The sequence below is a fragment of the Chelon labrosus genome, assembly GCF_963514085.1.
Source record: "Chelon labrosus genome assembly, chromosome: 14".
In the NCBI taxonomy this organism is placed as follows: Eukaryota; Metazoa; Chordata; class Actinopteri; order Mugiliformes; family Mugilidae; genus Chelon; species Chelon labrosus.
This window is the reverse complement of record NC_140347.1, coordinates 29,787,769-29,801,453: the sequence shown is the minus strand read 5'-3', so window position 1 is coordinate 29,801,453 and position 13,685 is coordinate 29,787,769. Positions and strand designations below refer to the sequence as shown.

At 41.0% G+C, this 13,685-nt stretch overlaps 1 protein-coding gene across 1 annotated transcript in view; it reads left to right on the top strand.

The window, feature by feature from the left end:
* Nucleotides 1-11,254: 11,254 nt before the first annotated feature.
* enah (ENAH actin regulator) overlaps nucleotides 11,255-13,685 on the top strand; it is a gene marked incomplete at its 5' end in the record, with an annotated part of 151,186 nt that continues 148,755 nt past the window's right edge. Inside the window, 1 exon segment of the mRNA XM_084560203.1 lies at nucleotides 11,255-11,346. Coding sequence (XP_084416329.1) covers nucleotides 11,255-11,346 — 92 coding nt within the window.

Here is a 13,685-nt window from a genome sequence, read left to right as displayed (position 1 = left end):
TTACTGGATAGAATTAATTTCTTCATGAGGTAATAGGACAATTTTCTCTTTCGTTACTTCTGGAGCTGTTTCTATTCTTTCTTTCTAAACAAGTATCTATTGTTATAGATTATGAATGCTGAGTGCCTCTTGCTCCTCTGAGCACTCTGTCACTAGTTTGTATGTAGTATCCAACGTATCTCTCCGTCAGTGAAATAAGTGGAAGAAATAAAGCTGAATTACTGATGTAGTAATTCAGCTTTTTTTTATTATCTAGTTTTTACTTGTGTCTTTGACAAACCTACAGGTTTGACTTAGTGTCTGTCACCTGCTGTGGGAGTTCAGCAACAATGACATCATTGTGGTGCAGGTCAAATGACAGCAACACTGAGCTATGCTTCTAAAAGAATAACAATGTCCTGCTGTCTGTGTGCTCTGCGGCCTTGAATGGAGATTTCGGTCAGAATTTCAATCACAATACTCACTATACAAGATGTTAAATAACAGATATTGAATCATTGTGTTTTACTGGTTGTTGGCTTTGGTGGTCTGATTTAAATGTAGGCCATTTGACAAGGGAAGGAAAACTTCAGGGTAATTAGTAATATTAATGGTAATGACATGGCTTATAGGGATAATTTAATGGAGTGGGACCCATTGCTATAATAGGAGAGTTATCAGTTAACATGCGCTTAGCCTGTTACTCCAAGTCAACACGTCATTGGAATCCTGTGATGTGCAGGCCTCAAGGCCTGGGTGTGTTTTCAGTCACCTGTCACTCATCTTGCCATTTGTTATTTACTCTGAAGTCCTCAAAGTAACCACTACAGTAACACAACAGACAAAATGGCAGACAGACAAATCAGTCAACAAGAATTAATTGCAGCTCCAGACTCCAGCTGTGTTTTTTTCTTTTCAGTTCCACTTCACATTTTTTTTGCCTCAAATCAGCTCATTACTGGACAATATATAGTGTGTTACCAAATATATCCTCACCAGAAGCCTAATTCGGCGCCTAATTAAAATAAATATATAATATATAAACTTACAAAAAGATACAATTGAAATGTGAACTCTTTGCTGTAGCAGAAGGCAGACAGCCTTAATCATCTGTACAACCTGAAAAGGAGATTGAGGAGGTGATTCTGACAACTAAAACTAACATGAGATAACAACTGTATGTTATTTCATCAGCAATGACTCACTATAATTTGGTATTGTTGAATTATATTATAAAAAAACACGATTAAGCTTTTGTCTTTTGTCATGTTACTTATGGCTTTTTTACAACCAACTGTCTTCCTAGCATTTAAATTAGTGAATGTTTTTTGTAGATGGTACACTCATGCAGTTCAAGTTTTAATTTTCCAGTGTTAAACTTCAACTGATGATCACCAGTCATGCTTTTGGTATGCTTTAAGGATGTCACCAGTGGCAAATGAAGTCTTGTTGTTTTGCTTATGGTATATGTCACACTTGTTGTGTTACAGCAGAGGCAAAAGCTGATGAGAATAAAAAAAAAAGAAAAACTGCCAATGCAGCATGCTATCCCCTGCTGAACAGTATCTGTTTCAGGTTTTTCCCCTTGGTGCGCTCTCATGTAAAATGATCCATGAGTATTTCAGTGTACCTGAAAACACCCCATGGGAGTTGTGAAAGGACAAAGGCTGCTCTTTCTGCTGAGTTCTGGTCAGTTTTGCAATCTAGGCAGTAATAAGAAGTTCTCTATATTGGAAGGGTGTGTTCTCACACCCTGTACTGTGTGGGAACAGTAACATAACACATTGTCAGGATCCCTTTGTTGAGGAATAATTGCACTATTGTTATCACAGAACCAGTGGTGTCTTTTGGACACACTTCAGCAACAGTCTTGGTCTACCTGTCAGCCACTTGATATGGAACTTATTAGCTATGCATGTCCCCTGAGAGATGTACAGGTCTGTGTTTCAGCACTAGTGTGCATTTTGAAGTCAGTTGCTTTTGGTAAATGGCATGAAGCAAACTAGTACTAGTACTTACACTGTTTGCTCAACGACTCTTTGACAGTAATTGATGGTTTGTGACCTTGCTGCCATCTCTCTGGTGTTGTGTCTCATGTTTCTCCACGTCAGGACAGAACGCTGAGTCATCAGAAGACACTTAAGCAATATTCCGTCTGATTCATTAATGCTTGGCATCTATCAGTTTCATTAAGATCACAGTCAGTTGTAAGGTTTCCAAGCTCCAGCTATCTTTTTTCCTCTCTTTGCCTTCTTTTATTCTTCTCGGGTCTTATTTCCTCTGCCTTTCCCCACCCCCTATTCCATCTGTCTGTTTGTTTTGTCTCTGCTGTTACTTCCCTTCGTCTTGCTTCTGCTTTGCCTGTCTTTCCCACTGCGCGCAGGCTCCCTGGGAAACAGCCTGGCACCACAACCCTTGCTGACTTTGTTTTTTCCTCAGTATTCCTCTTTCTCCAATCATTAGTTTTTTAAGAAGGTTCAGTGAAATCATTCATTGGCTCATTACAAAACTATTGCAGATGCCACTGAGTGGAGTTACGTCAATGCCATAATTAAAAAAAATAAATAAATCACCATACTTACTATAACCAAATAGTGTTCATCGTAAAATAAGTTAAGACAGTCTTGTTGTCCTGTTATAGACACATTTTACTAATAAATACCACAGCTTCTGTTAAAAATTAAAGGTAATCTATTCATTATTAAAATGTTCTTTTTGAGAGGCCTGTGTACTTCCATCTGTGCATTACTTTAAAATAGTGTTGTGTTAGTAGATGTTGATGCTTTAATTTTGGTTAAGCGGCAGATTTATCTCTTCTTGTTTACAGTGTGCCTGCAAGAGTGACTCAGCCCCAAAATTGTCTTGACTTCTTTACTGGGCTTTAATCTCCTAATTGGTGTGGTTTGATACGATGACCATCAGTCATGGCTGAAATATACTTTACTTTGACTAGTAAATGTCTAATATGTAAAAGTATCTATGCAAACAAATTAAACATAAAGCAGCGCCATGTGCAGAAAAGTAACTCTTTTCAGCCAGCTGTACTTGTTTTTTGTTGCCTGTGGCAGAAAGTACTGCTGACTAGCATGGTGATGTCATATACTTCCATCAGCACCACACACAGAGACACACACATTTAGAAGAGGAGGCCATTTGTAGACTTTAATTAAAGAGGAGGGCTGTTGGTGAATTATTGTTCCCTCAGCGACTCAGTCAAAGGCCCACTGATGTAACTGGACAATGATGGAGAGTGGCCACATCTATAATTAGGGCCCGAGCAACGAAATAGCAGGGGCCCAATGGGGCCATGCAACAGGAGTTGCAAGGTCCCTATTGTTTTCATGCTTTCCGCCTCTTTGCTCTGCTTTATCCGTGCACACATCCATATGTCAATATTCATACAATTATTGTAGCGCCACCTATTATGAACAGGAAATGTCTGATTTTGGAGTGTGTTTGTAATGTGACCTGCTGTTACTGTCAGGGTGATTGGATTCTCTTCAAATTTTGTCAGGACAGACTCAGGCTCATCGTGATGACTTACTGCGAAAATTGTGAGTTTTCGTTAAAAGTCGGGCCTTTTCTGGTTGTGAAAGTGAAATGAGTCACTATCTTACTGATTCCATTATCATTTCAAGTAGTGTGCTACTTCGTCCAGCAGATGGAGCCATAGCATTTCTGTCTGGTGGCTGTCTGCCAGTGTGTGTGTGTTGGTTAACCTGTAATAGTTGGTGAAGCAGTTTTAACATACTTTGATGCCACAGAGAGAATAATTATACAATTATTGTAGTGCCACCTATTGAGAACAGGAAATGTCTTATTTTGTAGTGTGACCTGCTGTTACTATCAGAGTGATTGGATTCACTTCAAATGTTGACAGTCCAGCAGATAGAGCCATTACATTCCTCTCTGGTGGGTTGTCTGCCTGTGAGTGTGTGTGTGTGTGAAGCTGTTTTAACATACTTTGATGCCACAGAGAGAATACATTCAAAACAGCCAAGACTTACAGCTGTCACACATGATCTGCTTTGAAAAATATTCAGCTACACAGACAATGTATCGTGCCACGGTGCATTGTTACTCCAGTGTATTCCCTGAGATGTACAGTAACCCCGTCCTTGCCGGTCCCCGACGGGCGTGGGGTGCGAGGGCCTATTCAACGCTGCTTGCAGCTTTAATTAAATATGTTTTTTATTATAATATTTAGGTGTGTTTATTTCTGTTTGATCTGATTCTGATTGTTGTTTTAGTTTCATTGCTATTTTGCAGAATATCCTAAAATGGCTTCAGAATGTGCTACTGCTCCTGTGCAGCAGCAGTGGAAACACAGGTTTCTGTGATAGAATCACACCTAGTCACTTGAAGTTTTTGTATAGCATGTAGTCAGGTGAATGAGACGGTTCAAAATGCCAGAGAAAGGGAGCTATTACAGTGTTTCCCACACATAGACGAATCTGTGGCGGTGCGCCACAGATTCAACACCGACCGCCACAGATTCAACACCGACCAAAAAAAAAAAAAAAAAGATTCAACACCGACCGTCACATATTGCGTTTCGTTATTCTTTTTTTACGCTATTTAAAACACGCAGCATATTCGTTCAGCTGCATTTCCTTTCCCTACTCTCTCTTCGTCTCTCTGTCACTCACGCGTCTCTCTCTCCCCTCCGTGCACACCACGTCTGTCTGGATTAGAGTGCGGATCGGGCCGCATTTTTCTATCTGAACCCGGCCCGCGTCCGACAGAGCAGTAACCGAACCCGACCCGAGCCCGACACAGTTAAAATCTAATTTTTTTCTCATACTAATGACACATGCACTTTTTTGTGTGGAAAGCCCGCTTTTATTAATTAACTGTAGGAAGGCGTTCGGAAATGTCAACAGATGAGCGCATCAGCGCACACGGGGCAAAAAGCACCGTTATAACACAGGCGCACACATGTAGCTTAATACGCACGTCTTTCGTTGTCCTGGCTAGTTTGACACATTTCCGCACACAGGAAGACGGATTTGGGGTAATATTTTACATTTATTTTAATCACAAAAACGAACCTTTGCATCAAGTGAAACAGGCCCATTGGCTACCTACATAATAAGCAATTTTAAATTTTAAATGGTCAATGCCTTATTGCGCTGATGTGACCGACCCCGACCCGAACCCGAGCATCCTTTCTAAATATCTGTCCGAACCCGGCCCGGCCCGTCGGGTACCGTTGGGTACCGTCGGGCTCGGGTCGGGTATCCATCCTCTAATCTGGATCATCTGTGTCCTCATGCACATGCCCTATCCAATCGTTGCTTTCAAATCTGTGGGAAACACTGTATTAACTACTGTGATTCTGATTATTTAATCAATAAAGTAGCTATATTTAATGTAGATGTACTGGAATAACTGTTACTCATAATATTTTCAAACCAGAATGTTTTTAAAAAGAACATGTAAATAAAAATCCCTATTTGAATAGAGCAGTTTTCAGAAACATTTAGTCTATGGCAAACAGTGTTGTTTTTGGCAGCCATTTTAGATTTAGTCTTAGTCTTAGTCTTTTGGACAAAAATGCTTATTAGTTTTAGTCACATTTTTGTCATTTCTATATGTGATGGTTTTAGTCTAGTTTTAGTCGACAAAAACTCAAAAAGGTTTTAGTCTAGTTTTAGTCAATTTTAGTTAAAAGAAAAAAAAGAAAGTATTTTCACCAATAATTACAATAATAAAGGAATGGTTTTAGACAGACAAGTTTTCCACCCAACAGCAAATACTTTCTGATCTACTATAAGGATTATGCATTACACACAGATGGAACAGTGTGTTATCCATGGAGTGGAATCGATGTTCATTACTCCAAAAAAAGCCAAGAACAAAACATTCTTAGCAGAGCAACCAAGCTAGTTTTAGCCTGAAGTTAGCGCATTTTGCGCCAGGAGTTATGTGTTACAATGACCGAGTCAAAGTGATCTACCTGTATATATGTATATATGTATATATGTGTATGTATATATGTGTGTGTGTGTGTATATATATATATACAGTCATATTAATTGTCATTGTCATATTAATTGGTGCTACAGTGTTAAAAGCTCTATCCTAGCTAGCTCTATCTTTGTTTTTATTTTTATCAAGAAAAACTGGTGCACTGCACCTTTACAAAAATAGGCTGTCTCTTTAAGAAAGATGGTAGTCTTGAGTTGTTGAAGTTGTGCGTGGCTGTGGATGTGTGCCGCTGAACTGAGGGCATGTTGCAAAGTAAAAATAAATAAAGATGAACGTTTGTCTTGCTGTTTGTTTTGGAGTTGCAACAGATAAATGTTTTAGACTAATATCTAAAAAATATTTTCAGTGTCACGCGATCTACCCGCACTACCTTCGCGATCTACGCGATCGACGTAATGAGCACCCCTGCCATAGATCATCTCGTTGTTTCTGACCACCAAGGCCCTTGCCGCTGCCACTAAGGTCCATCATTTAGTGTGACTGTGACGGCAGGTGTGTTGTGCAGAATGTGCACAGATGCTGGCGTGATGCCATGTGGTGGGCGTGACCAAACAAGGATAGGATGCAGCACCATTGCTGATACTTCTTTGCTTTTGACAGAAATGGCATGCATTTTGAACGTCTGACAAACCACCCACTAACATTTTCGTCCAGTCTCGTCTCGTCAATGACAGCTTACACACGTCTAGTCATGTTTTTGTCGTCAAAGAGCCATGTTTAGCTCGTCACTGTCTCGTTATCATCATGAAAAAAGGGGCGTCAACAAAATAATTACGTAATCGTCAAATCGAAAACAACACTGATAGCAAATAATGTGGATTATAGAATAAACATTTTATAGAATGCCAGCTAATCACTGAAATTATCTAATTGTGTCATTATTTTTTATTATTTGCATACTCTGGAAGTGACAGCTTGTTGTTTATTAGCTGTGCATAAACAGTCTGTCTGTGGCATTTGAGCCACCTGTGCCCTGCAGTCCCCTGCGGTGACAGTACCTGAAATGGCATCTGTCCTCTTGGGAGAAAAGACAAGATCCTCATCTCCATCTCTGTCTTCTACTGCTGACTTTGTTTCCATTTACAGAACTAGTTGCAGTGTGTCTGCATTCTTCATACGTCCTCCACTCACACCATCTTCACCTTTTAACATTACTCTTACATTTTTGAAGATAGATATCTAACACTGTTATGCTAGTCTGCTCAAACTGCCTCACTCCATCTCTCTTTTACTCTCTATTGAACTAGCTTCTCTGAAAGGAGTTGTGCCAATAGAGTTTATGGTCTGTAACACTAAGATATCTTCCCCATAAAGAGGTGGTAGTGCATTATTTCAAGTATATGATCAATAAAATCTGAATTACACGTTTGATATCTCTTTTTTCAATATTTATCACAAATGACAAAAATGAGTTTATAGTTACCACAGATTATACTGATCAGTCTGTCAGGTGCTGTGTGGTGGAGGTTACAAAACTCTGTGACTCATTAAATGAAGTATGCCAGGTAGTATGTTTTAGCTGCTTGATGTCTGCTAAAACTGATGGCTGAACACTCTGTCTCCCTTCACCTCCCCATCTCCCTCTTGTGCTTTCCTCCCTCGCATCATCTGCGCTGCTAAAAGAGGCAGCAGCTTATTACAGGTGCCTCTCAGTGCTCTCTCATTGTACCTCTCCCTCCTCATTCTTCTCTGTCGTTCTATCGCTCTCTAATTGATTGTAATAGCTCCTGATGCACGCAGTGTTTAGACAGCTTTTGACTGCGTGCTTAACCGAAATGTGACAAACTACTCTCGTCATAGACCTTTCATCTATCACGGCCTGTTTCCCGGGGCACATGCTGCCTCTCTCTTCTTTTAAAAGGCCCCTTTTATTAGTTCTGTCCATTAGTGTGGCTGCTCCATTTTAGGACCATTTTAGGACCACACCAGTAACGACATTCAGAATGACATATCATCTGATATGTCATTCTGATTGTGATGTTAGACTAAGGATACATCAGTAGAGCATATGTTCCAACAAGATGATTCTTACTGCAGAGTTGTTTTGTTAGGTGTCAGTAATGTGTTGCGTTGTGGGCTCAGTTTCTCACCATCTTAGCCCAGCTTCAGAGTGTGCGTCAATGTACTTGCTGAACAGAGGCACAGATATATATCTGGTCTTATTGTTCTGACCTCCAAGAGTTAGGTACAGCCTTCCCTTGAAGCCATGACTGTGTATGTTTGCTCTATCCTGTGCCCTACCCTGAAAGCACAGCACATGTCAGCCCACACATACTGATAGAAATGCCCTGCTTTATTGTGGCTGATTTCATGCCTGGCGAGCCAGCCGTCCTGTGGGGCGAATAAAAGGCCATTATTTTAAACACTTGTAGTAATTACATCCACCCTTGAATTAGTTTGTAGTCTTTAGGGTGAATCACAAGTATAATTCAAACCCTGGGGGAAAAAACACATGTTCAGCAATTTAGTCTTTTGTCAGTGACAGCTGCAGTGGAAGCTTCACACAAATGGAAACTGTGAAATTAACAGTATTTTTCAGGATTGGACAAGACAAAGAATTGCAGCTCACTGAAACTGGGTTAAATTGTCTAAAAAGATGTGGGAGACAGAACTGTTCTTTCTGTAAACATCTGTGCAATGGATCATACATATGTAGTAGATGTGTTCTGAGATTTAGCACTGTGCCTGTCCACATTTATGAGGTTTTCGAACACTAGATTTAAATCAAATTCCCATGCGTTAAGAGAGAGAGAAAAAAAAAATCTAAATGGGTAGCATGTTTTAAGGCATAGTGTTACTGTTCAATAGCATTTATTTTCAAAATCAAATCTTACTGGGTTCAACTTTAGCTAGTTGTTATGGTAACTCTTGAAACTGTCACAGTTACTCATTAAAATAAAATTACGAATAGATCCAAACAGTTCAAGCTTTTCTTATGCCCGCCTTATCTAAGAATGAAAGAAATCACCCTTCTGATAAAAGAAATTTAGATTATTTTGAAGTGGGTCAGCACACCCCCACTTTAGTCTGGTATGGCTAAAAAGCTAATCGTCTTTTAGCCACCTAAAATAAGGTCCATTTAAAAAGCAATGGTAGTTTAAGTGTATTATATTTAGAGGATTACCTTGGCAGCCTTACCTTGACATCACACAATAACAGTCACACAATAACACTAGCAATCTAAGCAGTTGTGGCAATGGTGAAATTAAGTTTTTTGTAAAGGGAGTCTGAAGCATAGAGAAAAGTTACACAAGTTAACAAATAACACAAGGAGCCTTTTAACATTATTAATATGTTTTGTACATGTTCTGGCAAAAGATAAAAGATCAGCTTTACGACACTGGAACACTAGAAACCAACACTAGCAATGTGATGCCACATACTAATGGAAAAAAAACGGATGAAATCCACCTAGTAGCTGTAGATGATAATATCAGCTTATCTTATCAGAAAGTGACTGGAGAGGAGCTCAAGGTGAATGGATGGTTCAACATATACCAGATTTTATCATGAGAGACAGCTGTACATATTAGTCTGCGGGACAGAGCTGCCTCCTCCAATATGGCGGTGACATTGACGTACGGTCCAGCGCTCAGTGAGGCATCTATGGTTAGCTGGTTAGCCCATAGACGGGTTAGCCAAGCTCTGACCTGTGCATCAGTGTAACCGATGTACTGGTACAGAGACAAAACAGTGCTCTTCTTGACTCTGGTGCAGTGGTAGAGATATTCTACTGTGCCCCAGATAATGTCGAGGTTTATTTGTATACAGAGTGTGACACTGAGATCAGATCTGGAGACGCATACTTGTTAATGCCAGGTCTGTATACACGTACCTAAAGCTTCTCACCTGTGATAGGATAGCAACATCTCGTGTGACAACAAGGGGGAATTACTTCACAAATATTATATTAGGTCCATTGATATTTTCAATCTAGCTCGATCAGGCATAAAGTTGATAAGCAAAGATTTTAATCTTTTCTTCAGACTCCTTTACATACACATAAAATACAACAGAGTGAAAGAAGGCCAGTTTGCTCCCTAGTTATTATGAAAGTCGGCTTAGTTAGTAACCAAGTAAGGGTTGCAGTACAGCAAATATCGGCACACTTGGAAAGCACCAATCCTTGGCTGAAGATACTCTCTATGTATCCATATGTATCCGTAGAGAGTATCTTCGGTCCTGCTTTTTAAATGCCTCTATCTAAACATCATATTCTATGTTAAACAGTACTTTTCATCTCACATGTACATGGATGTGCCTATTGTAGTCATGTACCACTTCAATTCTTTACCGACTATTCATTGTGTGGTTATTGATGCATGACATTATTCTTTTTAGACAGTCAGTGTAAAGCAGCGTACACAGATACACGCAGATACACAGTGTGGTCTGAAAAGGAGAATCCCTCTTGTCAGGACTGCGTTTGTCAGATCCTGGAAACCCTCGACTAATCCTACTTCATTACTATCTTCAGCATATTTGTTCTGGAGAGAACGAGAGAGTGGAGTGAGGTGGGTGTGTGGCGAGTTAGACACAGAGAGAGTGTGAGTGCATTGGAGAGTCTCACAGATAATAGCTGAGAGGGAGGAAGGGAGGAGGCAGATGAAAAAGGGTTAGATCAAGTGAGGAACACATGGTGTGCGACAGATGTAGCAGAGTCAGTGAGGTGAAAGAAAGAACAGAAGAGAAGGACACCCCAACACCTACTTGGACGCCATTCTGGGCTGCTTAATACCACGGCGGTAATTTCCTCACAACAGCTCCTCAGCAGCCACCGCCACGGAGCCCAGAGAGTGCAAGAGCGGAGGGTGCTGGAGCCTGTTGCCTGGATACCCCTGCTGTTGCCACGACGGCGAAAAGCCAGGACTAAACCGTGTGTATTTGCTGGCTGGTGCAGCTGCCATGGGAAAAACACTGCTAGCTAACTGTCTGCATGGCTACTTTATTTTCCTGCTTTCTGGCTAACTCGCTGACTTTGCATGTATGAATAAGGAAAGCATCACCCTTATAAGGGGGCTTTGAGGAGAGGGGGTGGGGGGTGGTGGTGGTGTGTGTTGGGGGGGGGGGGGGGGTTGCGGCTGGCGGCTAGATGTTGGTAGAGAACAAGGGAGAAAGCAAAGAGATTACTTTGATTGCTGAGCGAAAGAGGGAGAGCTACAGAGAGGCGAGACCCCAAGACAGGAGACCTGAGGTAGGAGACGGGAGGAAGAGGAGAAGTGGGGCTGTCTGGGTTACTTCAGCAGGAAGGGGGGAGGTAGCAGCCAGTAGGCTGCATAGAGCAATGCAGATCCAGTCTTCTGGTTTACAGACCAAACCCTCCAGCTTCATCCTGAGTCAGAGATGTGTACTGGCCTCCAAAATGGAAATCCACCGGTATGTACCTGCTGGCACAGAGTCATTCTAGTGGCTTTTTGTATTTCCTCACAACCACGGTCGCAAAGTGCTGCTCTTGTTGTGTCCATTCTATACGGACCTTATGTGTATTTGTGATTATTGCTGCTCACTCATCAAAATCTTAGCAATGAGTGTTCTTGTTGATACAAACAGCATTATTTTAATTGAAGACAAAAAAGAATTATAGAACTGAATGTGGCTTCATGGAAACTGTAATGCACAGTTTATATTAACGCGGCAAGTTGACTGCATAGCTACATGCGTGGTTATGTGCGTATGGTTCGAACCCTAGTTCACAGCCTACCACGTGCACCACCCCAGAAATGTAACTGCGCGCCATAGGCTGTAAAGGCTGTAATTGGTCTGAAATGCATTTCCTTGTTCACGTGACTCAGCGGCCAGAGAAACACACAAAGTTGTCCTTTGTTCAGGCTCCTACACACCATCTAGCCAGATGTCTCCTTTATGTTCTGTTCTGCAGTGATTTAAGTAAAACTGTTCATCCACTTGTATTTACTTCAACTCCAAAATGTGCCACTCAGTTTCACTTACCATTGTGTGAAGTGCAGAGTGTAACTCAACACACCTGGCCAGTCACTGCCGAGTGTGTCAGTGGCATAATAACATAACAATACGGTGCACCAGTGCACAGGTTTAAATGCTTTGGACGGCGTAACCTCCTACGCTGTAGATATGCAGTCAACAGTAAATTAATTCTCCTGTTATCTTTGGGGTCAATTTGACCCCATTCAATATTTAATGTGTTGTAAATATGTGACTGGCATCGTTTTTTTCTTCATATTTAATGACATTCCCTAATATAATGGGGACAACAGGTAAACATAAATTAGTGATATGATGATATGTTTTCAATGTCATGTACACATTGGTGTTCTTTGGCGTCAATTTGACCCCAGAGTCATACAAGAAATGTCAACATTTGTTATGATTGTTTTGAATGATATTGAGTTCACTATAACATTTCTAATCTTCAAAAAGCTTTATTAATAATAATAATAATAATAATAATAATAATAATAAATTTTATATATACGCCCCTTTCAAAACACCTAAGGTCACCGTACATTCATTAATACACAGGATTAGATGTAACAATCCCTTGTGCCAAAATCCCAGGCAAAACACATTTAGAGGCCCTGTCCAGCTGAGAAACCCTAACAAACCTACAGTCATGTGATATGATGCTTAACCTACAATCTAAACGAACTAAGTAAATGCTGCTGGCTTGTATGACCCGCTCAGCAGCAGACGCTAACTCAAACCTTGTGAAATATAAGCTAACCAAATGCTACTGGCTAGCTTAACCTAAAATCTAAATAAACTAAGTAAATGCTACTGGCTTGTAGGCCCACAGAGCAGCAAAGGATAATTCAAACATTGTGAAACATAAGCTAACCTAACGCTGCTGGCTTGTATGGCCCGCTCAGCAGCTAACCATAGCTACCAAGCAATATGAAGACATCAGGAACCTGGCCTAAACAACAGCAGTATGCAGCATGTCATTGGGGTTTTCAAGTGGGCACCTCCCTTCACCGATGTTTCATTAAGTTAGGCCCACGACACCTCAAGAAGGCTTAACAGTGAATTCCAGGAGTCACCCCCCTCCACACTGCCACTGCAAAACCAGTTTTTCTCACCATTTATCACCATTAATATTAGACAACAACTAATATTTCAATAATTAGCCTAGTCCTTTTATGAATCACGACACAAACAAATCTACCGTGGTATGCCCCGTTGATGCGGACTGAACCACAAACCAAACAAACAAATCTACCGTGAATCGCCCCGTTGATGCGGGCTGAAACACGAAACAAACAAACAAATGAAACACGAACCAATCGACCACATCTATAATGATTTGCAAGCACACTAACGTCACACAGCCATCCTTACATTTAGCTAGCTCCCCAGCTAGCATGCTTCCTATGTACCCATAGCCACTCGCTCGCGCTCTCTGCTGCCTGAGACATGTTATATACCACAGTCCTTTGGATTTTTCCCCGTATGCCCAGCTCGCTCAGAAGGGCAATCGCAGATTTTGCTACAAATCCACGGCATCCCACTTCTACTGGGCGGACAAAAGGTCTCCAACCATTCTGCTCTGCATCTGCTGCTAACTCTGCATACTTAGCTCTCTTACGTTCGTTAGCCTCCTCAACACTATCTTCCCACGGGACAGTCAGCTCTATGAAATAGACTACTTTCTCTGGCTCAGACCACAACAGCAGATCTGGCCGTATACGGGCGCTAGCTATCTCGGTTGGAATAACCAGCTGTCCATTTAAATCCGCCCT